The sequence below is a fragment of the Mytilus californianus genome, unplaced genomic scaffold (genome assembly GCF_021869535.1).
Source record: "Mytilus californianus isolate M0D057914Y unplaced genomic scaffold, xbMytCali1.0.p SCAF_2, whole genome shotgun sequence".
NCBI lineage: Eukaryota > Metazoa > Mollusca > Bivalvia > Mytilida > Mytilidae > Mytilus > Mytilus californianus.
The window spans coordinates 24,319,112-24,344,670 of NW_026262668.1; the positions used below are offsets into that span (position 1 = coordinate 24,319,112).

At 31.2% G+C, this 25,559-nt stretch overlaps 1 protein-coding gene across 1 annotated transcript; it reads left to right on the plus strand.

Moving 5' to 3' along the window:
- The first annotated feature begins 15,812 nt into the window (after positions 1–15,812).
- On the plus strand, positions 15,813–25,334 carry LOC127729526 (homeobox protein Hox-B4a-like). Its single transcript, XM_052237363.1, has 2 exons — positions 15,813–16,354; positions 24,703–25,334. The coding sequence occupies exons 1-2, from the start codon at positions 15,898–15,900 to the stop codon at positions 25,014–25,016; spliced, it is 771 nt and encodes a 256-aa protein (XP_052093323.1). The 5' UTR covers positions 15,813–15,897; the 3' UTR covers positions 25,017–25,334.
- The last annotated feature ends 225 nt before the right edge of the window (positions 25,335–25,559 follow it).

A 25,559-nucleotide genomic window follows, 5' to 3' on the forward strand; every position in this document is an offset into this window, starting at 1 on the left:
CTAAGTCATGGTTTATTGACTTTGAAACTTAATATGCAAAGTTTACATGTTAAGTATTGTAATTAAGTCAATTTAAGTTGATCCACTTATTGAAAATAATTGATAGTTGGTATGCAGTTAATTGAATATGCATTTGCACGTCTCATTACCATGGGGATTATATGGCCCTGCCCCTCATTAATGGTTCATTGACTTTGAAACTCTTGCATAATTTACACTTCTTCTTCTTCTGGTATACAGTTACAGCTTCATTTATATTGAAGATTACGAACTGTTGCATGCGCGGAGTATATGATTAAAATTATATAGAACAAAAATTTATCTTTAAATTTGTAGAATACTTGGTGATATTTACATGAAACAAAGACAACAAGTGATTAAAAATATGTACATTGGTATTTATAGAATTAATTTATGTTGTGGAGAACAGTTGGTGTCAACTGATCTCTATAGGTTTCAATTGTTTGACATGCTACTACAACTTGTGGTAACATGTTCCATTGGATGATTGTTTGCGGAAAAAATGACCATTTGTAACTGTCTTTAGAGGTGGATATTTGCCGAAATGTTTGGGTATGTAATTTTCTTGTTCTAGTATCTGATGGTATAAGGACTAGTGATGGAATTGCGATGAGTCCATGTATTACTTTATAGAACATGATTAGGCTGGTTTTGAGGCGACGCTCAGTTAGTGAGGGCCATTGTAGTTCGTTTAACATGGATGTAACACTACTGGTGTTGTGGTAGTTGTTACATACATAACGGGCCGCACGCCTCTGTACCATTTCTAGCTTATTTTTATATTCTGCTGTGTGCGGATCCCATAAACTACAAGCATATTCAAGTTTTGGTCTCACTATGGATTGGTATGCACGAGATTTGATATTGGTGTTTGATACTTTTAAGTTTCTCCTCAGAAAGCCAAGAGATTTATTTGCATTTGATATGATGTTGTCGTAGTGATTGTTCCATTTTAAGTTAGACTGTAAGGTTACGCCGAGATATTTTGCTGATGTTACTGGTTCTAAAATATGGTTATGCAGAATGTAATCGTGTTTGAATGGTTTCTTTTTCTGTGTGATGGTTAAAATTGTGCATTTTCCTGGATGGAAGGCCATGAGCCAATCAGCCTCCCATTTAGCTGCTGCATTAAGATCTGTTTGTAGTTTTATGCAGTCTTGTTGACATGTAATTTCTCTGTATATAATGCTATCATCAGCGAAGAGTCGTAATTTGCTGTGTTCAAGATATTCTGGAAAATCATTAATGTAAATTAAAAAGAGTATAGGCCCAAAGACAGTTCCTTGGGGTACGCCTGATGTAACTGGTGCTGTATTTGATGTTATTCCATCTATAACCACTGTTTGTGTACGATCTGATAAGAAAGCCTGAATCCATTTTAGAGTGTTATCTTGAATGCCATAGAATTTAAGTTTGTAGAGTAGACGTTTGTGGGGTACTTTATCGAAGGCTTTGGCAAAATCCATAATAATGAGGTCTGTTTGTATATTTTTGCTGTTGTTGTTATGAAGTTCTTGTATAAATTGAATGAGTTGTGATTCACATGATCTCGATTTTCGGAAACCATGTTGGAGATCGTAGAGTATGTTATTTGCCTCCAAATAGTTCATGATGTTACTTGTCACAATATGCTCCATCAATTTACAACAAATACAAGTGAGTGAAATTGGTCTATAGTTTTCAGCCTTGTATCGTTCTCCCTTTTTAAATACTGGCGCAACAATTGCATGTTTCCAGTCTTTTGGTGTTTTTCCTGATTTCAGAGATTTGGTAAATATGGTGTTAAGGATAGGTGCAATTTGTACTTTTAGTTCTTTTAAAACCTGTCCACTGATATTATCTGGACCACTTGCTTTATGTGGATTTAGTTTATGTAACAATTTTTCGACACCTGGTGTTGTGATTTTTATTTCTGGCATTTTTGTGTATGGGCTTGGACCCTTATCAGGAATATTAGTTGGTGGTTCGTTAGTAAATACTGACTGAAATTGTTGATTAAGAATGTCTGCTTTTTCAGTAGTGTCTGTTACAAGTATGCCTTCTTTTTTCAGAGGCGCAATTCCTGTATTATCATTTCTAGTGCTTTTGATGAACTGAAATAGCTTTTTTTTTAACACAGTTAAAGTATTAACGTAAGTTTTAGGGAACCATTTACGATAAGTCAATACAATGTATATTTGGTTTGCAAATGTATTAGCGTTGGCATTTCTCATTTCTACGGAGACTATCTGGCCCTGACCCTTTAGTCATGACGGTTCATTAACTGTAAATGTTTTGCCAATCATTCATGTTAAAGTATTGCCAATTTATTTTCACCATTTGCATTAAACAATGAAAATTATACACAGGTGAGACATATCTCTGTTTCAACAGTTCATTGTATTTTAAACAACTTGTTAATTGTTAATAAAAAATATAACAACACAGAACCTTTAAACCTAAGATTGAGAACCACATCAGTGGTTCATGGCAGCGTACTTGTCTCGAGTACGGCAGGTCTTGGGTTCAATCTAAGATCGGCTCATACAAAACACATTAAAATTTGTATAAGTTCTTCTCCGATAACCACGTGGTATTTATGAGTACCAGCAAAGGTTGATCGGCTTAGAGGAAGAATAATGTGTCATAGTGGGGTGACATGCTATTCTTCTGATATGCAAAGTAATATTTGCCGCTGGATGTTAAACAACAATCCTTCCATCGAAGAATGGGTCTTCGTTAAAGATAAACAAAAATCCTGCAGTAAAGGAATGTATCTTACTTTAAAAAAAACCCCGTCTGATTGTATTTTTCAACAACAAGGTTTGTATTATTTTATATTCTTGTACAGTGGTCCCTGGTCATCTTTAAGGCGCTCGAAGGAAAAAGATTATTGAAATATCAGTACTTCATTCCTCCTTCCTGTTCCCAGTAAACAAAATGTAAACAATCAATAGTAACAAAAAATCACAACAAAACATGAAAAATAAAACAAATCAAATAGCATGGAGATAACAACAACCAATGGACTACAAACGTCTGGCTTTGAAACGTGCACATTACGTTTGTCGTGGTGCTATAGGTATTTGTGAGCGCTCGGCAACCCTCAAAACTTAGGACAGTTGATCAACACCATAATGGTAATCATTGTCGAAGGCTGTAGTGGTGTTACAGCACAACATAAAAACAAACTATACTATTATAATATTCATAATGTCTGTTTTAGTTCCAGACTTTAAGGATTTTAAATTGATTGATTGTTTTTGTCTTCCAGTTTTTTTGGTGTATATTGAATATGCTTGAAAAATTTGGATACTTATATCCCCTGGTCATAAACTTGAAATTCGCTATCATGATCATACAAGTAAACAATTGTCCGTCCGTAAGTTATAAATAAAATAATTACTGTAATTAATCGATATATGGAATTCATGTTTATACTGCGAAAAATACTTAACGATTTAGTACAAGATCTACAACTTTGTATAACTTGAAATATATAGAAAGCCGTCCATAGAGGTTCACCTTGCAGAATCTCTTCCTGAACAGTCCGTCAGTATATTTTTTATCAAGAAAAAAGGACTATATACTCTTTGTTTATTTAAATGCCGCATGTAAGTGCTAAATCACGGTAAATCGAAATAAAAAAATGTTATCCCATTTCTCCTTTCCGACAGGAAAAACCCATGCTAAAGATGAGCGTCCGTTTGTAGCTGTGGGGATGTATAAGGTCGCAATATATGAAGTTAGGAAAAATTATTAAAATATACCCTCATAAATTTTACCATCCCCTTTTCCTTGCTTTCTTACAAATTAAGCTTATTGTTTATGTCATATATGAGGGGTGGACAACTTTTGAGGGAGGTGGGAGGTGGGGGCGGGAGGTGGGAGAGAAAAAAAGATTCTAAAAGTGGGAGATGGGAGATAGGGGGAGGTAGGAGAAGGGTAACCCCCCCCCCCCCTGTTCACCCCCTCATATATGTGAATAGAAGTTCTTTAAACTCACTTATTTCCAAGAAATTAAGTTCTCCTCACTGTCGATGTAGTGACTAGGAAACTAACTCCCAATTGTTTTATTATTTTGCCCATCATATTCGGACATAAGACAAGAAATTATGATATCATTTGGAAGCCTGCAATTAATAGTACCAATGGACACTGAATTACTAATAAACGGCTCAAATATGATATGAAGAAAACATTAGTTTATTTCTTATGATACAAAGGTTCATTATAAAATTTAAAAGGTTTACAAACTAATAATTCACACAATATACCTGTAAGCATTTCATCTTATTAGTTGCATTTTTCTTTTCTTTTTCATAGATATAAGAAGATGTGGTATGAATGCCAATGAGACAACTCTCCATCCAAGTAACAATTCAGTTCATTATGTAACTCAACTGACATTATCAATAGTTTCATTATGTAACAGAGCCTGTAGTCTTGATTTATTTGTGTTTATTGTATCCAATTTAACAAGGAGTCATATCAAAATAAGCACTTGTTGCTTGTTTCTGAATCCTATTTGTGAATGTGAATATATATTGTAATTTGTATAATTCATTATAAAATATTGTTTACACTTATGTGCATATGTATGTAATCAGCATCTTCCATAGATTTGATTTCCAGTAGTTTAAATAGTTGAATATAATTTCTTGTTGGTGTATCCCTGGCAACAATCTACATTTATTTGCTATTAAATATTGCAAAAGAGGGTGCGAAGATTTCACATATTTCCCCAAAATTTTGTCAAAAGTAGAATTTCAATTCCCTGGTTTGATACCTTTTCTGAAACTATTTACATGTATCTATAAAGACATCAAATAAAAATCATGTCTATCGTCTCAATTTGTTGGGTAAAATAACGCCGGTCAAAAAGTTCCTGTAAAAAAAAAAATTTGTAAACATTGCAATAATGTGTGAACCTATGGCCGGTCTGGATATTAAAATACGGACTGTCAAACAGAAAATAGCCCTTGGAACATGTAACAAACAATCTTGATGTTCATAAAGACCCACTTTGAAAGCTTAATTAGTCATTAGCTGTCTAAAAATGAATTTTGTTGCACAATATCTTTCATATTTAAAAAATCCAACGGGGCCAAAATGTGAAACCACACTCCTAACTGTGTATTGCTACCTAAATACGCAGCAACGTCGGGTGGGAATGAGGACGGTATAGGAAGAGTTCAATGCTCAAAGTACTTTAAGGAACCCTAACAACAACTCTATGAACGGTTCGTTTTTGCCTGTTGCAAGTAATAGTTTCTTGTCTACCCCTACAACCAACAAGCTTTCTTTTTTCCAGTGACAGCCTAAATTTCCCGCCATTCATCTCGGTTTAGTTTAAACATATTTTATTTGGTCTTTCTACGTTGCAGAACCAGCAGTTTTTTAGAAGATATAGGGTATACTTCGATGAGCCAGAAGCCCAACGACACAAATATTCAAGGCAGCGATCTACAGCGTGACACATAGTCTTCAACGTAATTGACATAATGTATAAACAGGTGTTAATACAGTATATGTCAAGCTATAAATCGTCCACGAGTTTATAAAGTAGCTCGAAACCGTCCTTAGCTTTATATAGTTTGTAAAAGTTGTAAATCAATCATACAGAAACCATCTGCCAACAACACATAATTCTCGTAATTATAAAAATAAAAACGTTTATATATTATATTAGGGACTGGCAGGGTTAAACAAGTGTTACTAATTTGTTCTCATTCTGAATATATTTGAAAACGGTCCATAATCAAACCTTAAAACATAACTAAATATCTATTATTATAGAAATAGAAATAGAAATAGAAATTCCTTATTTGACCAATTATGGATGGTTGCGGGTTTTAAATTTCATACAGTAATTACGCTTACGGTTCTACATCGTGTCGATATAAATTTATATTTTGGCATTGTACAAGGTCATGTTTTCCTGAACATTTAATGACTTTTTTATAAACTAAATCGTTTAGATGTGTACTGATTGATATTTTGTCTTAGATACGTGATTTTTTTATAAGTTTTCTATTTGGCTTGCAGCTAGCATTCAGTAACTGCGAGTATTCTCAGATCGGTACTATGTGTTTTCAATGTTTTGTTCGTTATTTGTGTGCCTTGTATCGATCTTCATGAGTCGAGCACTTTTCAACTGATTTTTATAGTTTGCTATAGGTGAATTAAGGTCCAGCAAAAATGCTTAACCCGGCAACAACATTATATTTGTGCCTGTCCCATGTCAGCAGCCTGTACTCTAGTGGTTGTTGTTTGTTACTGTATATGATACTAGTATTTGTTTTTGTTTGTTGTTTTGTATAAACGTCAATCCGTTGGTTTTCTTATTTGAATTGTTTACGTTTTGTTATGTCGGGGCCTTAATAGCTTCCTATGCGGTATGGGTTTCTCTCATTGTCCCATACGATGACCCATAGTTGCTAATATCTGCGTCAGTTCAATAAAGCGTCTTACGTAATAAGTTATGTACGTCTGGAGAATAATGTTCAGATAGAAATTTATTTCTTTTCAAAATGTTTTAGTGTCATTTAGCTCTAATGCATAAATTAATCAAACCAAGATTTTGTGAATTAAATAGTTTTTACCACACCACAATTGTCATTTTGTATATTAGTAATAAAACTGTTCAACACAATCTAATGAAAGTAGACATGTTATTTCTGTCTTTTGATCGTAGCACATCTAGTGTCTTTATAAAGCATTATGATTATGTAATAAATAACTGTATAATCTTAGTTGAAACATTAATCTATTACCAGCAATAGAAGCAAGTTTTATAAATAATCAACTTAGTTTCAGTATGATGGCTTTAAAAGAAAGAAAACGTCAAGTCGGAAATCAAAAACCATAAATCGAAAAAATACCACCAACAGTATGGCAAAAAAGAATAGAAAAATTAAAAAAACAACGACATTCCAGATAGTTAAGAAACAGTCGATTATTTCTTCACTTCATGGGTACGTTTTTTGTTCAAATGTAATTTTGGAATGCGACACTTGAATTAAGCATTACGATTGGTGCCACTATTAGAAAAAGGAACTGATTACCTTTCCGGAACACCTCAGTTTGCCCCTTTTGTATCTTCGGTCTCTTTTTTCTAACGACAGTACACAAAACACTAAACATCAGTGAAAAGATTGGTTAACTAACTTAATGCATTAGTGGTAGCAATCGTTGTGTTCATTCTATCGTTTTCTATAAAGTGTTTTATGGACAATTGTTTCTCTTTTTGTTTCTTTGTAGACCATGGTGCAATGTCTCCTTCATCTGTTCACTTTTTATAACCCTTTTGTATCATCATACGTTTTACAACTTAAATTCAATTTGATCGCGTCAATCAATTAATGTGAAATAAATATGCTATATTTGCTATTATGTCCATTTTTATTACAGGACCTACCTATTGTATTTATTGTTAATTTATTCTCGTCCTGAACATGCATTAAATATTTGCCACTGGAGGTTAAGCAACCAACAATCAATCAATCATTTTTTACCAAACTTTAAAATAAAAAAAACTTTTATCTTCGAGGAAATATTTTTGTTAATATATAAATTATTGAGTTTATTTTTCTCTCTCGATTTTTCTAATATTTTAAATATGCATATATATAATATGCTAACGCAAACATTTGAGTCATACTTTCCTTTGTATTTACATCTGTCATAGGTTTTTGTTTAGTGTACTCAATACACACGAGAAAATGTGTAGAACAAATCCCCTGGCAATAAACTTGTTTTTTCGCGCCTGTTGGTCATCTAAGTTTACAAATGTCCGCAAGTCATTGATTACTGTATGAAATAATTACTACGATTAATTGATATATATTAAAGACTGAGACATCAAACGATTCTATAGCTTTTCAGTGCAAGTTCTACAACTTTGTAACTCAAATTTTGAAGAGAAACTACCGACAAAGAATAAGTTGACACAACGAATGAATCCTGTGTCTCCTCGATTTAAAGTGGTCCTTCAGTAGTGTGTATATGAATATTGGAGTATAGAATTTACTTAATATATAAAATATATTACTAGTAATATGTAATTGATACAATTCAACGAAAAAAAAACAACAATATAAAATTGAGAAAACCCAATAAAGGCATTTAGAGGTGAACATACGTCATAAGTAATAAAACTTTATAGTAACTATCAAGATCAAGAACAGCAATAAAAACACTTTTACTTTAATAGAAGTATTTGATATTTTAGTAGTTTGTGATAGTTTTGACTCCCAAATACACCCCCCGCCCAGATCGTATTCCTTCTATATAAGTGTTGAAACCATTCGCACAAATATTGACCTGAGTGATCATCAGGATACTGCATCGATATCTTCGAACTTTTTGTTTGCAGAAAGGGCATACAATTATGACTTTTGATTTCGCTTGACCAAAACAATTCTATAAATTGAGATACAAGACTTATAATGTAGTACAGTAACGCCAGACGCGTTACTTCTCAGTGATACTCGAATCAAAACAGTTTAAATGTCAAAGAAATAAAGATACTGATGAGAATTGGAAAACAAAAATTTCAAAAAGTTGTCCCAAAGTTGATATATGCCTGGGTTTCCCAGTGTATTTTGTACTGACAATGTTTATATCAAAATCTAATTAAACGATGTCTATACTGTTTAGTAATATAGCGCAACATTTTGTAGTAGAAGGCAAACATGCTGTCCATGAATTTTCGAAGTACGAAAGTTCCTATTCTACAAATGGAATAAAATTACACTGCAAGAGAGCTGTTTACATAAAGTTAAGGTCTCAAATCTCATATGAAGGCCACAATTAAATGCATGGTGCCTGTGTGTGCTCTATTTTCTTAACCGAATCATATACAAATATATATCAAACAAATAAAACTAAGATACATTATCTGTAATTGCTAAGGGAGATAACGTGAACCGTCTGCTACTTATATCTAAATATGTATTTGTTTGTGGTCTTGTTTCATGAACCCTTGGATACCTTGTCGGAAAAGACAGTGCTTCATTTCGTATTAAAATATTCGATTACACATCTGACATCTTCAGAGAGTCTTAAATAATAATCAGAAAATACCGCTGAGATTTCTTAAATTCATTTGCAGAGATGCCTTCTCAAGAAACCAGCTTTGCAAGGCGAGAAAAGAAATTCATCAAATGACAAAGTCACTACGTAAAAGTAGTAATTTTCTACAAATGATAAATTTATTTTCTGCATACGGAAAACAAGATTTCGACTGCCGAGTCTTATTAAAATTAATGGACAATGTCAGAGGAATCACGAGAAGACTTGGAAAGGTTTCTGATCAATCTTTAAGCAAAAACCTACAATATCTCACTAATATGCATTTATAAATGAGAAATGTCGAATGGAAAAGAAAAATGACTTTTTTTAACAAAGAATCCAAGTTTCTTAAACGTGTGACCCAGAAGCTCACATGCAAATTCCTCAGAGATGTCTTAAAGGAGCTTATTACGAAAATCAATTTCAGTTTTTGAAATCAATTTTGTTTTCTTTTTATCTGGCTTGTAAATCCGGTGTAATCTCCGTGTTTTAGTTGATGGACCGACATCGATTCTGACATTTATAACCGCTATAATTTGTTCACATTTCAATTTTAAGTTGATTATAACTTTGGATTTTATAACTTAATTGTTTATTTCTGTATTCTAATTTTAATTCTGACTACATTTCTACTGTAAATATGTCTTAAAACTGGATGTAAAATCACAAATGTCAACAAAACATGGCGTGAGAAGATACTGATATATTGTTTCTTTTGTACAAGCACTAATCCGTTTTATTTTGTAAAATCTTTATGTACAATGCATTTTATTGTTTAATCATCAATTCGTTGGAAAAGGAAGTTGTTAAAAGTTACACCACAAGAAAAATGCATATATTCATATAAAAAAACATATTGAAGAGCATTTAAAGTGGGAGGTAAACAGACGTGGTTATATTAATAAAATACATGCAAGAGGCATATCAGTAGTTAGGCCTTCTTTATGAATTTGGCTGTTTTCTGCGATAAAATTCGGCTTTTATAAAATAAGGAGCTGTGGTCATGATTGCCAACGAGACAAATTTCCACCAGAGACCAAATGACGTTAAAGTTAGAAACTAAAGGTCATTATACGGCCTTCGACGATAAGCAAACCCATACCATATGGTAAACTATAATAGGCCCCGACATGACAAATGTAAAACAATTTGATGTAGAAAACTACCAGTCTAATTTGTGTAAAAAAAGCAATAAACAAAACAAAAACAAATATGATATACAGTCAGCCAGATTTATATATATTATATACAATTGTGCAGTCCTAGGCCTAAATTTATAAGTTTCGTCCCATGGTCCCAGTTCTTCAGAAAAAATGTTGTTACATGTAAATAAAATATTTTCATAGTTGTTTTATGTATAATCTGGAGGAAAACAAAACTGCTATTAACATTTTTTTTTCAAGACTGGGTTAACTAAATGTGGTGAGTATCAAATGTTAGAAACACTGATTCTTATCCCTTGGAAATAATAACAAAATATATTGTTGCTCTCACAAAAGATGAAAGACAACGAGCTTTTGTCAGTTGTTTCTAATGATTTTGTAATTTTTCTACGATTTTACGACTTTATCATTTAAGACAATATCAATACCTTTCATAAAATTACCGGTCTTAACTTCTGCATACAAACTAAAGACCGCTAACTTTCAAAACCTCAGTACAATATCAAATTTCCATGGGTATCGGTAATGGCTCTTCAACTTATGCAAGTCCTTAAATAGAAGACATTTTTCTGCTATTAAACCACAATTTCACAGGTGATAAAATGTTTAATTGAATGGGTTGTAACTTCTTTAAACACACATACTTTATTCAGAATAGGACCATTAATATCCATCGCTTTCCTGTATAGAACTGAAGCTTAGAAGTCTCAATGGGCATCTAATTGCTCATGAAGCGGTGTTTTAAATCTTTGAAGAAAGATAGGATGAAAAATAGCCACGATTAATAACACAAGTGTCTAAAGAGCCCTCCCTGGCAATGAGAGATTCGGTCAAAGGTCCGGAATAACTCTACGGTAAATATTCATCGAATTCTGTTTGTCGGTAGCAGGAGGGACTGTAAATCATCCAATTATCTTTTCTTCAAAATATTTGACAATTCATTTTTCATCCTTGCATCTGGATTGTATGCACATGTGCACAATTTGCATAGCATCACAGTCCGTAGATTCAATCAGTACAATTATTTTTTTTCTCTTGGTTAGCCAATTTTCTTTAAGACTATCAATATTAATTTGTTAATCATGTTTGTTGATAATCTTGTTTATTGATAATAATGTGTATTGGTATTCATAGAATAAATTTGAAAAACAACATATATATATATATATATATATATATGTTGAAATATCTGTATTTCATTTTTCAGTTATACTAGGGAATTTTTAATCATGATTGTCGTACACTTTAACCTGACTTGATAATGAAATATAGTATATGTTTTTTAAATTTTGACAGCTTCTTTTGGATTTCCTAGATATAAGAAGATGTGGTATCAGTGCCAATGAGACAACTCTCCATCCAAGTCAAAATTTCTGTATATTGATAATAATCATTTTTATTGTCGTAAAGCATATAAAATACAGCTTCTGACAAACAAAAATACAAATAACAGCATATATACCTCAAATTTTATGACATTCAGTTAATATCAAGGGTCCCTTGTCCTCAGTTCCATTGACCGTTTTAAAAAGGAACCTATACTTTGTAACTTTTAAAATTGATTAGTTGAGTTTATACTGTAGCCTTTTTTGTGAGTGAAACTCATAAAGTCAGTATTATGAGAAACAATTTCAGAGAAGTAGATATAAAACGATGTGGTTTGAGTGCCAATGAAACAACTCTCCATCTAAGTCAAAATTTATAAAAGTAACTGTTTCTTACATTCATTGCGGAATTTACTTTTCAGATCGTGAGCATCATCAGCATCTTCAATCCCGTTGTCGTATATAATTTCGCTGATTGAATGGCATTGTTTAAAAATAAGGAATAACTTAAATGCGAAACTACAAGCATATAAAAAAATCAATATTTATATATTATTGCTAATTATGAGGAATATATTCCAACTATCATCAACAGTATTTGTCGCCTCAGTTAAGTAAAGCATATTTTTTCAATATTTTCTTACGAAAATTAATAATTCCTCTTGTCAAAAGAGAAACTGGTCAATTATTTAACGCAAATAGAAAATGTCCTTTACTGGAATTATGTATATTCATTCATTCATTAAATTCTTATAATGTTTCGTATAAGAAAAAGTTGTCTATATTAAAAGTGAAATAAAACTATATATGAAGAAAACTTAAAAATCAAAATACATATAAAAATAAGAAGATGTGGTATGACTGTCAATGAGAAAACTATCCACCCTAGTTCAAATAAAAGTGGATGTAAGCAATTACAGGCAACCGTACGGCCTTCAACAATGAAAAAAACCATACCGTATAGTCGGCTATCCATTTGATCTGATAAAACCTGCCTAAAATGTTTGGTTAGTTTGAGTAAAAATGAGTAAATTAAATTAGTTAGCCAGTGGTACAAATGAGTGCATGGGAATGAATCACGCATCATTCTCTACAATTAAGAATAAAGAATTAACGGCGCTGAAATTTTGAACAAAATAAATTTCCATTTTGTACCATTTGTTTTTTTTTTTGTAATGGTTAGATTCTTGAATTTTTACATGGTGGTTACATTTTTCGTCGTGTCTTAGGTTCGAAGGGCAATTAGTTTTAAAATGAAATTAATAGCGCAATCTCCAGCCATACATTTTTTTGTATATGACCTGAGATTAATTTACTTTAACACATAAATAGAAAATATTATAGTATATATGTGTAATGTAGCAAACTCAGATATTACATTTGATTCTTCCAGATACAGATCGGAGTAATTTCACAATTTAACGCTGTCGTTAGTTAAAAACGATTGAAACAATAAAGATTTCGAGTTTTAAATTGATATAAATTCCTTCTTTTTATTCTTGCAAAATGAAGTGTCATCATAATATAATATACCGATCGCAAAATTTTAGAAGTTAACATTAAAATAATCATGTCTTTGTATATTTCATTTGTAGAGAAACTTAGTTTTTTAGAATTTCGTCAATAGGCCTTTCTAATTTCTTTTATACTATTCATATATAATTTTAAGGATTTTCTTGGGAGGAATGTGCACATTTTGAGCAAACGAAAAACTAAATTTACTGTTACAAATGAAATTTATGATAAATTTTATTTAAAGGTACAAAATTATGTATTTTTCAGTCAAAACAGATAGTGTTTAATTGAATGTGGTCGCGGGAGGTGGAGGATGAGTACAATAGTTTTACAATCAATTTGCGCACACGAACGTATGCCAGACTTTTTTATTATATTTTAAACGATTTATTTCAAATTATTTAGCATTGTAGTAATGAAACTGGTGTTGTGGATATAGGTTGAAAACTTTGTGCAGTTTTTCGAACCTAGGTTCATAATACTCTTAAGAGTGGTTATGAACTGTGGTGTATTACGAAAACTCTTTTACTTATTTTAAATTATTTCTCAAACGAGTCATGCACTTGTGTTGCGAATATAGGTTGAAAACTCTGTACAGTTTTCGAACCTAAGTTCCTAAAACACTGGTGCGTTTATGAACACGGGATTTTTTATAAGATAAAAATGCTTTCCAGTCTTAATTATATATTATTGGGTGAATTTAAGCACTTATTCGAGTAAAGAGTTGAAACCCCTATAACACCATATGCGTATATATGAATCAAGATGTATATACCTACCTTGAACTGTGCTGACCCGTCCGTCCGTCCCTCTTGTCCTGAGACCAAAGTTCAACGTACAAATGAGAAACGAAGATTTTTAGTTTATTTACATTTCTAAATTGCCTTCTTTTCTCTGTGGACACGGAAACAAAGGTCAAGATTAATATCTGTTTTATTCCTATTGATTGTACCCAAGTACTATAGTCCAGTGCATGAATAAGGCATCTGATTCTGGCTTCATTTTTTTTAATAAGGCTGTTTGTTCGGAATAATGATGTTAAGCTTTTAATATAAAAATAAGGAGATATTATATGATTGCCAGTGAGACAACTATCCACCAGCTTGTCTGGATATAAAGTAGATACATGTATAGCATATATTAGAACTCTGGCCCTACGTACAATGAATGGTGCGTTTCTGTAAATGTTCTTCCACAATCCTCATAATAATTTTACAAAGGTTTGCAACAGTTCTCATTTTAGGAAACTTTTTCTCCTATCCTTAGTAAACTGTTTTGGAGAAAGAAAGTCTGCTTAAAAAGAAATTGGCCTTAACTCTGTGAGAGGGTGCACAAATTAATATTATTTGCGATACTAGAAAAATAACCTTTCCATATAATATTTATTGTTCCGATGATAAATAAAATAATAATACATTATATAAATAATAAAATTTGATTCCGAATTAAAAAAAATCCTACCATAGTTTTTCGTAGTATGCATTCATATGTATAAAAATTAAAATTCCTTGTTGTGTATATTTTTGGTAAAAAACTAAATTTTGAATGATTATAAAATATGAAAACCGTTACTTATCTATCTCCATATTATAAGAATATATAAAAGAAGATATCATAACCTAGTTATAAATAGCTTAGTTTTAACTCCTTAAATATGAAAAATTGAAAAGATTTAAGATAACGTGTTAAACTTCAATTTATCTTATTTCGTAGCTGTTTATAGGTAATAATTATATTATCTTATCTATGTTAACATCAGTGTGAAGAAATCTTTAAAATCACTTAAAATTGATTTATATTGAAATTGACAACATGGAAACTATTTCTTTTTTCAATTTTCTTTTTGAGAATTTTGCGATTTGTAATTGCGTTTATATATATACTGACATTATAATATTTTATTTTATTGAACGGTACTTTTTTTAAGGAATTTTCATATGAAAACCTTTTTGTTAAATTGAAAATAAATCATCAATATACAAAGTTATCTATTTCAAAAATTGATATTTTTCTTTTGTAATTCGAGTTACCATGAAAACTGTCAAATTGAAATTAATTTGTTAGGTTCAGTGGTTTGAAAACTATATAGTTTCAATTTGATATAAAACGGGAATTAATCAATTATTCAGAGGAAAAAAGGCAGGATTTATACAAATTACGTGGTAATTTAATTGATTAATTTGTATTTGTATAATTTAGACAATAACATTTATCTTATCAAATAAATTATTAACTAAAAAAATAAATCTACTTAGACGGGAAAATTGCTAAAACTTTATTATTCAATTTTCCCGTCTAAGCAAAATGCAAAATTATGAAAAATTTAAATTATTATTTTTTTTTTAATAATCGTAATAAGAAACGATTGTTCTTATTAATTAGAAATTTCCCCTTGTTTTCAAGCATACGCCAAGTTCTGCAAGTCTTCAATAGCAGTCAGTCTTTAATTCTCTTTGATCTATCGCCGTTTCGTCGTTTTTCTTGTTTTTCTAAAAGAATTAGCATATTTAAGAATACAAAGAAAATATTGAAAACTCGTTACACGCTTCTTTACCTTGTAACAAAAGGTATAACGATAAAAGTGTATCATTATAGATAAAACATAATTCAATAGTTATATTTTGCCCGGAAGCTTTTTTTAACAGACAGTAACTTTCTCCCGTCAAATTTTGATTCATATCAGTACAGGCGGGAATATTGACTTCATTGGCTATCCAAAACCACGTGACTTTAGACTATAGAAAATGGGAGGGCGAAGATGACTTTAATATGTGTTCGTAACGAGTTGGAATTATTTACAACCAATATTGTCAAAATTAATGATCATGAGTTCGTTTTTGATGAACCCTAATTCATATACGGAGCCGAAATTTCCTCCGACGGACGAATATTCTCAGTCAAATTATATACCAAATAATGCTACTGATTACTACAGACAAAATTACCAAAATTCCTATGGATACGGTGATCATAGACGTTACAGTGAGGACAAATATACACCACACAATTATATTCCGTGTCCGACACCTCCAGAGACAGTTTCAGCCGCTCGGGCTTCTCCACCTTCTCAAGGATATGGACGGGGGACTACAACAGCTCTAAGTAACGGTTTTACACCGGCTGCACAGCCTGCTCAAGTCTCTTCATCTCCTAGTCCTCCGTCTGTAACGTCATCTGATGAGGATTCATCTCCTAAAAGTGCGTGTGCTCAGACAAATTCGGACGGACAGCCAGTAATTTATCCATGGATGAGGAAAAGTCAAGGAAATAACCCAGGTATGTACATTTCATTAGAAACAGACATGATATTGTAATATGATAGTCTTTAAATCCTTGGTTTTGTAGAGGGGTAACACGAAACTGTTACTGTGCACATTTAAATGAAAAGATTTTGTTGAATTCATTTTATGAAATGTCTATATATTATTTATTTTATTTTCTTTTAATACACATATTTCACATATATCAGATAGAGGGAGTTGCTTTCATATATAATGTGTAAAAACAAGCGTACGTTAAAAAACACAAACAAAGCTGTGATGTATTGTACACATGAACAGAATGAAAGTGTTGCTATGTTATTTTTTTTATGTACGTCAACATCGGTTAAAACATGAGTGTGGTTAAGTAATTTAAACAGACAAGAATTAGACTTTCTAAGTTGTTTTCTGTTATTTGTGAAAATGTTAAAAATATTAAAGTACACGAACTCCAAATAATATTAATTAGTTATAGTGTGCAAAAACATATTCTTTGGAGATACGTCTCGCCTCAAAGAGATTATAACATTTTTAAATGTGTATGTATGCAATACCACAAAGACCTTTTTGACCCATCAGGGCACGTGTAGAAGTAATAATTCATATATTATCCGGGTAAAAGGGCTACAAATTACCCTTTAATATTAATGACCGTATCCCTTCTCACCTTTCACAAATGATGACCAATAATTATATTATTCTTAATAGGGTCATAAATCAGCTATATTGTCGTTTATTCGTTGTTGATAACATTAGTAGTGCTATCTTTAGCGCTTCTGAATTGTTAATATCAATTAAGTATATTTGTACACCCCGAAGAAATTACAGTACACTTTAATATACTTGTGTATTAAGTTGTATGAATAATTTAATATTATTCAAGCATATCTTAAAAATTGTAGATCGTTATCATAATTCTATTTTTTAAACTGTCAGACATTAACAAATAAATATTTTTTTTTTTTTTGTCACAGTTGGTCCAATTTTGTGAAAATATTTAAAATGTTTTACATATCAGTTATCCTCAATAAAAACGGTTTCATTACTAGGTATTTTTATTCGGTCATATTATAAAGTCTTCACACAGTTTCTCATTTACTACAAATATTTTTATTGAAAATAAATCCTTGTACTTTTACTATTTCATATTGTCATTAGGAGAGATAAAATTTAAATTTAATATTCTCTTGTCGCTGTGACCGTTCGAAAACATTCATATTTAAATTTTTTATTACAATTTTTTATTGAAATTTACAATCGCATATGTAAATAAACAACAGAGTTTTTGAATTCTTTGTCATGTGATACACATCATAAGATATGTAAATTAGGTAGATTTCTGTGATTGATGACTTTTCTTTAAGAAAACCCATTGAGTAAAGAACCCAAGATACGATTAAATTTATAGTATTTATCACTGAACTGCTTTCAACCTGCCCAGTTGGTACGGCATACCTTTATTTTGCATACATATATCTGTACTTTTAGAAGAAAAAAATAAAAACACGTGGCCGTATCTATTTTAGAAAATTCTGGGAAACGTACAAGATGAAATATGCACATGCATGGTTTAAGACTTAAAACATAACGATAAAGGTTACATACATTTTCTATTAATTATTTTTTGTACGAACAAAAATACCTAGCTTAATTAAATTAAAATACCAATAGATTTGTAAATATTTGTGTTCTTGCTATTTCAAATGTTTTAACTAGAAAATGAAATTAAAACAAAACAAAATGTTTACCCCTTAACCCAGTCAATCTTGTATATGGCATTTGAAGCATATTTAGAAAATGTCTTCTTCAATTAAACAGAAATATGTATGCTATATAGGGCCCAATTGTAGTGGCTATCGGATAACTATTTTTTTTCTTCCGCCAACAAATCCGATCTGTGTCAAACAGGAAAAATAAATGTATATGAAAAGTGATAAACTATGTCAAATTGTGGCATTTTTTTATTTGTGACAATAAGGTAGATGTCACTTAATCCTATTTCTTTTGTCAAAGGATTGTCTTCTTTCAATACAAAATTTTGTTTATGACCGTAATTTTCCATACATCCTTTATATTTAAAACTTTTCTTAAGACCTGTAGGAAAGTGTTTAAATCAATGGCGTCAATTTAATGTCGCTTTCTAAACATCCACGCTGGATTTGTTTCGTTTTTTAACATTAATTTAAAGGGTGGACGATAACTGTATTAAATAAATCAAATTTTATCTATGAGTTCGTTAGACCGAATATGCATATTGATAATACAAATTATAAGTTGAAACATGCAATGAAAATTTGATCAATTATTTTTCAAATATTACTGCTTTTCCTGTAAATTTGAAACCAAGCTATATTAATCAGTATCAAGAAAATTTGATAAAATATGCATTTTCCTTTCTTCTGAATATGTCATATGCTTCGATATGGTTGTATCTATATAATTATAATAATTATACATAAAATTTTCCGAATATTGGCTCACTTCATCAAATGAACTTTTTGTCGTCATTAATTTGATTAAAGCATGAGAGATGAAATGTGCTTTCACATATTCCCAAAAAGGTCAGGAATCATTTCTCATGCGCCAATATAATTATACCAAATGTCAGGAGACGATGACTCTATTCATATTGAAATTTTCTCAGCCAAGGTTAGCTTTTCAAAGTTTATATTAAAAGGGAATATTTGAAACATTTTCACTGAAATATAGACAAAAGTGGTTTTAATATGTGAAGAAAATTGGAGGAAATAAACACAAAATAACACACCATTGAAACTATAGTCCCCATTCTTTTCGTACTTGTTATAATGCAAGATAAATCTGGGACTAAGTTAGTATAATAGTCCCCGGATAAACCATAAGAATTTGATAGTTTTTAAGTAAAAAGTAAAAACAGTTTTAAATACATCTTGAAAATTATCAATGTAATGCAAAGCCTGTTTAAATTTCATTATTAAAATCATTGAAAAAGTAAGAGATGGGAGAACAAAAAGGAAACTTGGACCTTGCTAAATATGTATATAAATTAGCAAAGTAGCAAACAGTCACAATTTGTATTTTTGTACAATTTTATTATAGTAAGTCGGCTGTGGATTCAGTAGCCAACACGTTTGGTATTTGTTTCTTTTAACAATGTTTTAAATGAATAGTCTTATCTTAAAACAATCTTGACACTTGTTTGAAAGAAGTTTCCAAGTAATAACACCTAAACCACTATCTGCAATAAACACAAAAGAAAACCAAATATGTTCGCTTTGAAATATGAAAAACACAATTTTACTTGCGACCTAGAAATTTTGGAAATTGATTTATATATGCAGTGACCAATTCATTTCTTTTGCTTTGAAATGTGACAACGCACAGTAACTTGTGATAACCGGATGTTAGTTGTTCCGTTGCGTGTTGTACACTTAAATTGGTTAACCGCATTTTGAAGAGGATTCTATTATGATGTAACTTTGCGGATCCTATTGACAAAGTAATGAGAAAACAATGTCACAGAAAATTGAAAACACAAGCCTGTGTAATCCTCTTTTGTGTGCTTTAGATGATGCAGATCAGCAAAATTTAATTGCAAAAATTGATAACAGTGGACTGTTACATGGCGCCATTTTTTTTACCGAAACACACAAATAACTTTTCAGATTCTTTGTATCAATGTATGAACGATCGAACAATTTCAGATGTATGCATTTTTTTCTTAAATTTTAAGATTCGTGTTTATGTATGCATCTTAATGTGAAGATCGCATATATGGATTTTTTTCTATGTTACATTTCATTATACTATTGCAATCCAAAACTATTTTTTAACATCTGATTGATGTACACGACTACCTTAATAAGTCGCCGATGCTTACATCCATGATCAGAATGTGCCATGATTCTTTTCAATTAATTTACAACGTCTATTGTACCGCAAAACGTTACAGAACACAGAAACAATCAACACCCTTTAATAAGACATCAAACATGCCTAGAAGGTGGTGACATATATATATTGTTTGTTTATGGAAAAAGACCTACTTTTGTGTATCCATATTGACATAACACTTACATGTACCCTACAGACACAACAACAACAACGAACATCTATCATTATTCGTGTTACTGACCACCACTGATCATACTATATAAAGACTCGCTGACCCTTGACCAGCAAGGGTTCTTTTGGTTAAAGTTTTTGTGTTTTTAATTTTAAAGCACATACATTTCGGATCGTCCCTTTTTTAGGAATAAAAACAAAACATTTCTTCAAAATTATGAATTAAAGTTGATGTGGGGTTAACGCCAATTAGACAACAACCAAACGCCGAAAAGACAAAACAAAGAACATCTAGTCTAAAGGTTACATTTCAAAATGTTTAAATTCTTCATTTATCAGAATGTTGTTTTGGTGTAATGGAAGATGTGTGGAGATTTTTTCTTCGAGTTTTTGCTTTTGTAAAAATTGGGTTTAGTACTGAGACAGAAAGAAATATTTATTGCTGTACCCTTTCCTTTCACTTGAAAATGATGATGTTCTACATAGGAATGCTGAGTGGTTGTCTCTATGCGCTAAATTAAATTGACAACTCGACTGCATTTGAAAAAGTCTTCAAAATCTTGATGTTTTGCTGTTGATGTCTCTTTTCAACATAATTACCACTGAGATTGACTATTTGACGCTTATTAAACTTAGCGAAGTCCCTTCCAACTTAAATTTACAAGCAATTCCAGATCATGTTTTTTGGATACTTAAGTGCACCTGCCTTTTATTATGGTCACACATTATAAAACAAGCGTGTTTTACTTTAACTAATTTTCTTGCAAGTTGTTGTTCTACTTACATGTGTATATAATATACAAGATTGTTACAAAAAACGAAACTCAAATCGGTCTGATTGCAGTTTTGATTTCCAACATCTAATGATAAAATAAGGCGACAGTAGTTTGTCGATGTTCAAAAATCTCGTAAATCGATAGAAAAAATATAATATATAAAGAATTGATCACTTCAAAGAAAATTTGTAAACATATCATTGGAAAAAATTTCTAAGTATATGCTGTAAAATACTTCTGTTAACGAAGGGCACGTATGTCTCAATTGAAAACTATGCAGAGCACTGTAAATAAATTATATTTGGCGTATAAAAATAGTTGCGTCAAATTTACATTATTTCATTAGTATAATTTTTTACATATACTAAATTGAACTGTTATTTTATAAATCTATTTAAAAAGCGATTCTATATTCACATATGTTTACCTCTCTCAGCATATTTCTGACATCTTTCGCTCGGAAATTACACGAAGTACATCAATTTCATTTCAAGAATGTTAGAAAATAAATGTGAACAAATAATAAAAAACTCTAAATAAAACTGCCTTTTATTTGTCTTATCACCAACCGATGATGTACAAAAATATCAGAGTTTCCATCATAAATAATGACTTTTTAATGAGTTTCTCATTTTTCAAAACACTTTATTTTGTATGCCTGTCTCCTAAACAGCTGCAGCTTGACATTAAAACCTTTAAAATGTTTTAATTTACCAGGCATAACATTTTTTGGTTTGTAATTATTAAAAGTCTTTTTTATTTTCTATTTTTTAATTTTTTATATTAAATGCGATGAAATAAAGACTGTCACTTTATTCTGGTCTAGACATCTATTTGTATCATTTGGTCTTTTTCCTTTTCTCTTTGTTTCATTTCGTTAAAAGGTCAGCTGCAATCACACAAACCAAATACTAATGAGTTCGAGGCACAGTTTACTTTTAATTTATTTGTTCCCCTTTATGCCCTTAAAATCGTTAGAGATGTCATTATTTACATAAAAACGACTTATCTGGCCACTGTCGAAATTATGAGTTTCAGTAAAGTTAAACTTTACATAAGATAGAACTTACAAATAATCTTGAAATTGTTATCTATACTATTTCTTTATAAAAAAATCAAGATTATTTTCATTTCAATAACAACTTTCTTTGTAGTCTCATTGGCTAATATCGATTTTCAATTTACCGTGATACGGCTGATTTTGTCACATTAAGTTATCCTTCCGAGAATGTAATTCCCATTTAAAGCATTTATGGATCATGACGCTAATAGCAATTCGAGATAAATAAAGTGAACATAACAAATGAGATGGATTTGATACTTTTCGCGGCACAAAGAATACAGTTTGTTTTAATGTTTCCACTTCTGCTACCGGAAATTTCGCACGATTTTATTTGCAAAATTGTTTTGAAAAAGTTTTTGTAAACTTGGAAATTGAGAATGTCTAGTGAGCTTTTGGTGTATATATTTGTTTTAAACTAATTAGAAAGTCGCTATACCATATTTCAATCTCCAAACCCACCGAGACGAGACAAGCTATGCATTTAAAAGATTCTACTTAAGATTTGGTGTAGAACCAAATTTTTAATAGGACCCCAAATAGATCAGTTATGCATTAGTTCCTCAATTTAGAACACAATAACTTCATTTTCATATACATTTTTTCAGATATTTAAAGTATGAACAATTCTAGGTCTTTAAAAAATGATTCTTTTCCACAGCTAAAACACTTTTGAAAAATAAAATTAAGAAATGTTTCTGTATAGTTTAATAAATGACACAACGAAATTCTTTGCAAATATAAAATTACACACCTACTTTAGATACATTCGTTCCTTCAAAATATAATGTTAGTGAAATTATGTTAAAAGATCCTAAATACCGTCCCCACTTTTTCTAAAAATAAAAAAAATGTAAAGCCTCGGTCAGTGTTTTACATTTGCCACCAAAGACGTCGCGTGAAAGACGCCCAATACAGAAAATATTTGTCGAAAATAAATCCCGTTTGGACACATATCCAACTCGTTTTAGCACCTCTTTTCAAGCTATGAATATATAATGGAATTAATTCTCATCCTTGAGGACTTGACAGTATGGCATATATAGAAACGGAAAATGAATGGTTTATTTGCGTGCAGATTACATCGATGGAGTTTCTGCAGAATATCAAACTTTTTGAGTTTTGTTTTGATCAACATGAATAACAGTTAATATTGACAAATGGCGGTTGTCGTGAAGATAATAAATTGAAAACATCAAGGGAGAAAGTACATCGGAAACAATGATGATTGTAGCAGACGTTAGCACTTGTCCGCCATCTTGATGTCTATTTAATATCACTAATGTTTAAACAATATTTTATTTATTTTTGTAAGTAACTCGATCAAACGTATACCCTGTTAGTTTTCTTTGAATATATTTTTTGCACATAAACATTCGCTTTTTCTTATCACCATTTATCAGAAAATCTGCAAGCGGTGTGCACTCGATTCCCATGTATAAATCTCATATCCTACAGTTGATGGATTTGATAATTGTTTTCGTCATGCTGCACTTCATGGACTTTCAAACGTCTTCCAGTTTAAAACGCTTCAGTGTTTTCTATTTTTCACACGTCAATACTAAATTTAAAGAACTTACGTTCGTTGTCAAAGATGACCCTAGACCGTTCTGTATGTTCCGTTTAGAGCCCTGTTTGCTTTTGAATTCGCCGGTAATATATATTTGGCTGCCCGAAACTTCAGTCTGCGAGTTATTTTAGTGAAGATTAATACTCCCTCTTGCAATGTTGACTGTAGATGAATTGGGCTATAATTTAATATCCCTTTTGGTCATCTAGCTCTTTACGTGTTTCGGTACTTATAACAAAAAAACAAAATCAGTACATGCACAACAAAAAAAAATCACATAATAAGCAAAGGAACAGAGCTTTTATTGCTGTTCTTCATCTCAAAGTCACAGACAGGCCTTCAACACGGAGCAACTGCAAGTTTAAGACGGCCTCTAGCACCGGACTGAGCGGAATTCTTTGAAAAAATAAATTTGAATATACTTTGTAAGATGTAACACCACCTAATCGGACCCGGCCAAAAAAAGAACATACTGAAAAGCAGTACATATTACATATTTGGCTTTGAGTTGACCTGATGAAGGTATATATAAATCCAGAAATGCGCTTCGGAGGCATAAAATTAATAAAATGTTATTTTCATAATTATTCAAGATTGATTTAGACAGACGATGAAATGGCGATTACGATTAAATAATCTGAAATGTTTCTGCCAACCATATATAGTAAATTCTCTATACATTGCTACAAAGTAATTTGATGTTAGCCTTTTCATAGAAAAAAAAGGCCAATAAAAATTTAAAAAAAAACTGACAATGCATGCAAGACCGTGTAAAATATATGTACAATGTAGATGTGACAGTTTTGACAATTTAGAGCCACACTTCATGGAATTTATACTCGTTTTAACTGAAAAAAAAACTTATAACGTTTTTTATTGGCTATAAATTAAACAATATTTGTTTTCTTTTACAGGGGACAATATAATTTCGGATTCTAAACGGAACAGAACTGCATATACCCGACATCAGGTGCTTGAATTGGAAAAGGAATTTCATTTTAACAGATACCTCACGAGGCGAAGACGAATAGAAATTGCACATACTTTGTGTTTATCAGAGAGACAAATAAAAATTTGGTTCCAGAACAGAAGAATGAAATGGAAAAAGGAACATAAATTGCCAAATACGAAAACGAGGCTTATGGACACTGTTACATCACCAATGGACACACACCATCAGTATCTTCATGCTATGGGACTACATCCCGCCGATTTAACGCAAATCTAGTCATTAGTTGAAAATTGTGATTTTTATTTCCATGACAGTTTTGAAATGTGACTACAAATTTCATCTACAAATGAGATTTTTATACCAAAGATGATTTGATTTATAAAATCCGACTATTTCAAATTGCGCAGTCTACAAAAAGTGACGTTGCAACACGCGTTTGTGGGCATGTGTTTATTTTATTTATAAATCCGACATTTATGTCCCCCTGTGAGCATTCTTTATTTGTATATAATGTTGAGATTGTTATGATAATTGTTGTTTCAGTGATGAATGTTTTTGTCTTCAGATCGTAAAAGTAAAGTGTAAAAAATACTACGTTTCAACTTCATTTTTCATTATTCAAGAATATTCATTTCACACAATTTCTACTCGTTGACCAGTTTATATAATGTATGATTTTTCCCCGATTCCTTGGTCTTCTTTTACTGGTAAGTCCAGAAAATATTTCGGCTGCAAAAAATTCGGTTTGATTCACACTGGTGCCCTGTTAGTTTCATGGTGACATCATGGAGTGGTCAAGTAGCCATTGTACATGCTTCT

Excerpts from the sequence above, each read along its gene's own strand:
- LOC127729526 (XM_052237363.1), top strand. The coding sequence starts at position 15,898 with ATGATCATGAGTTCGTTTTTGATGAACCCTAATTCATATACGGAGCCG. Across the intron at positions 16,355-24,702 it reads AAGTCAAGGAAATAACCCAG|GGGACAATATAATTTCGGAT; the intron begins GTATGTACATTT and ends TTTCTTTTACAG.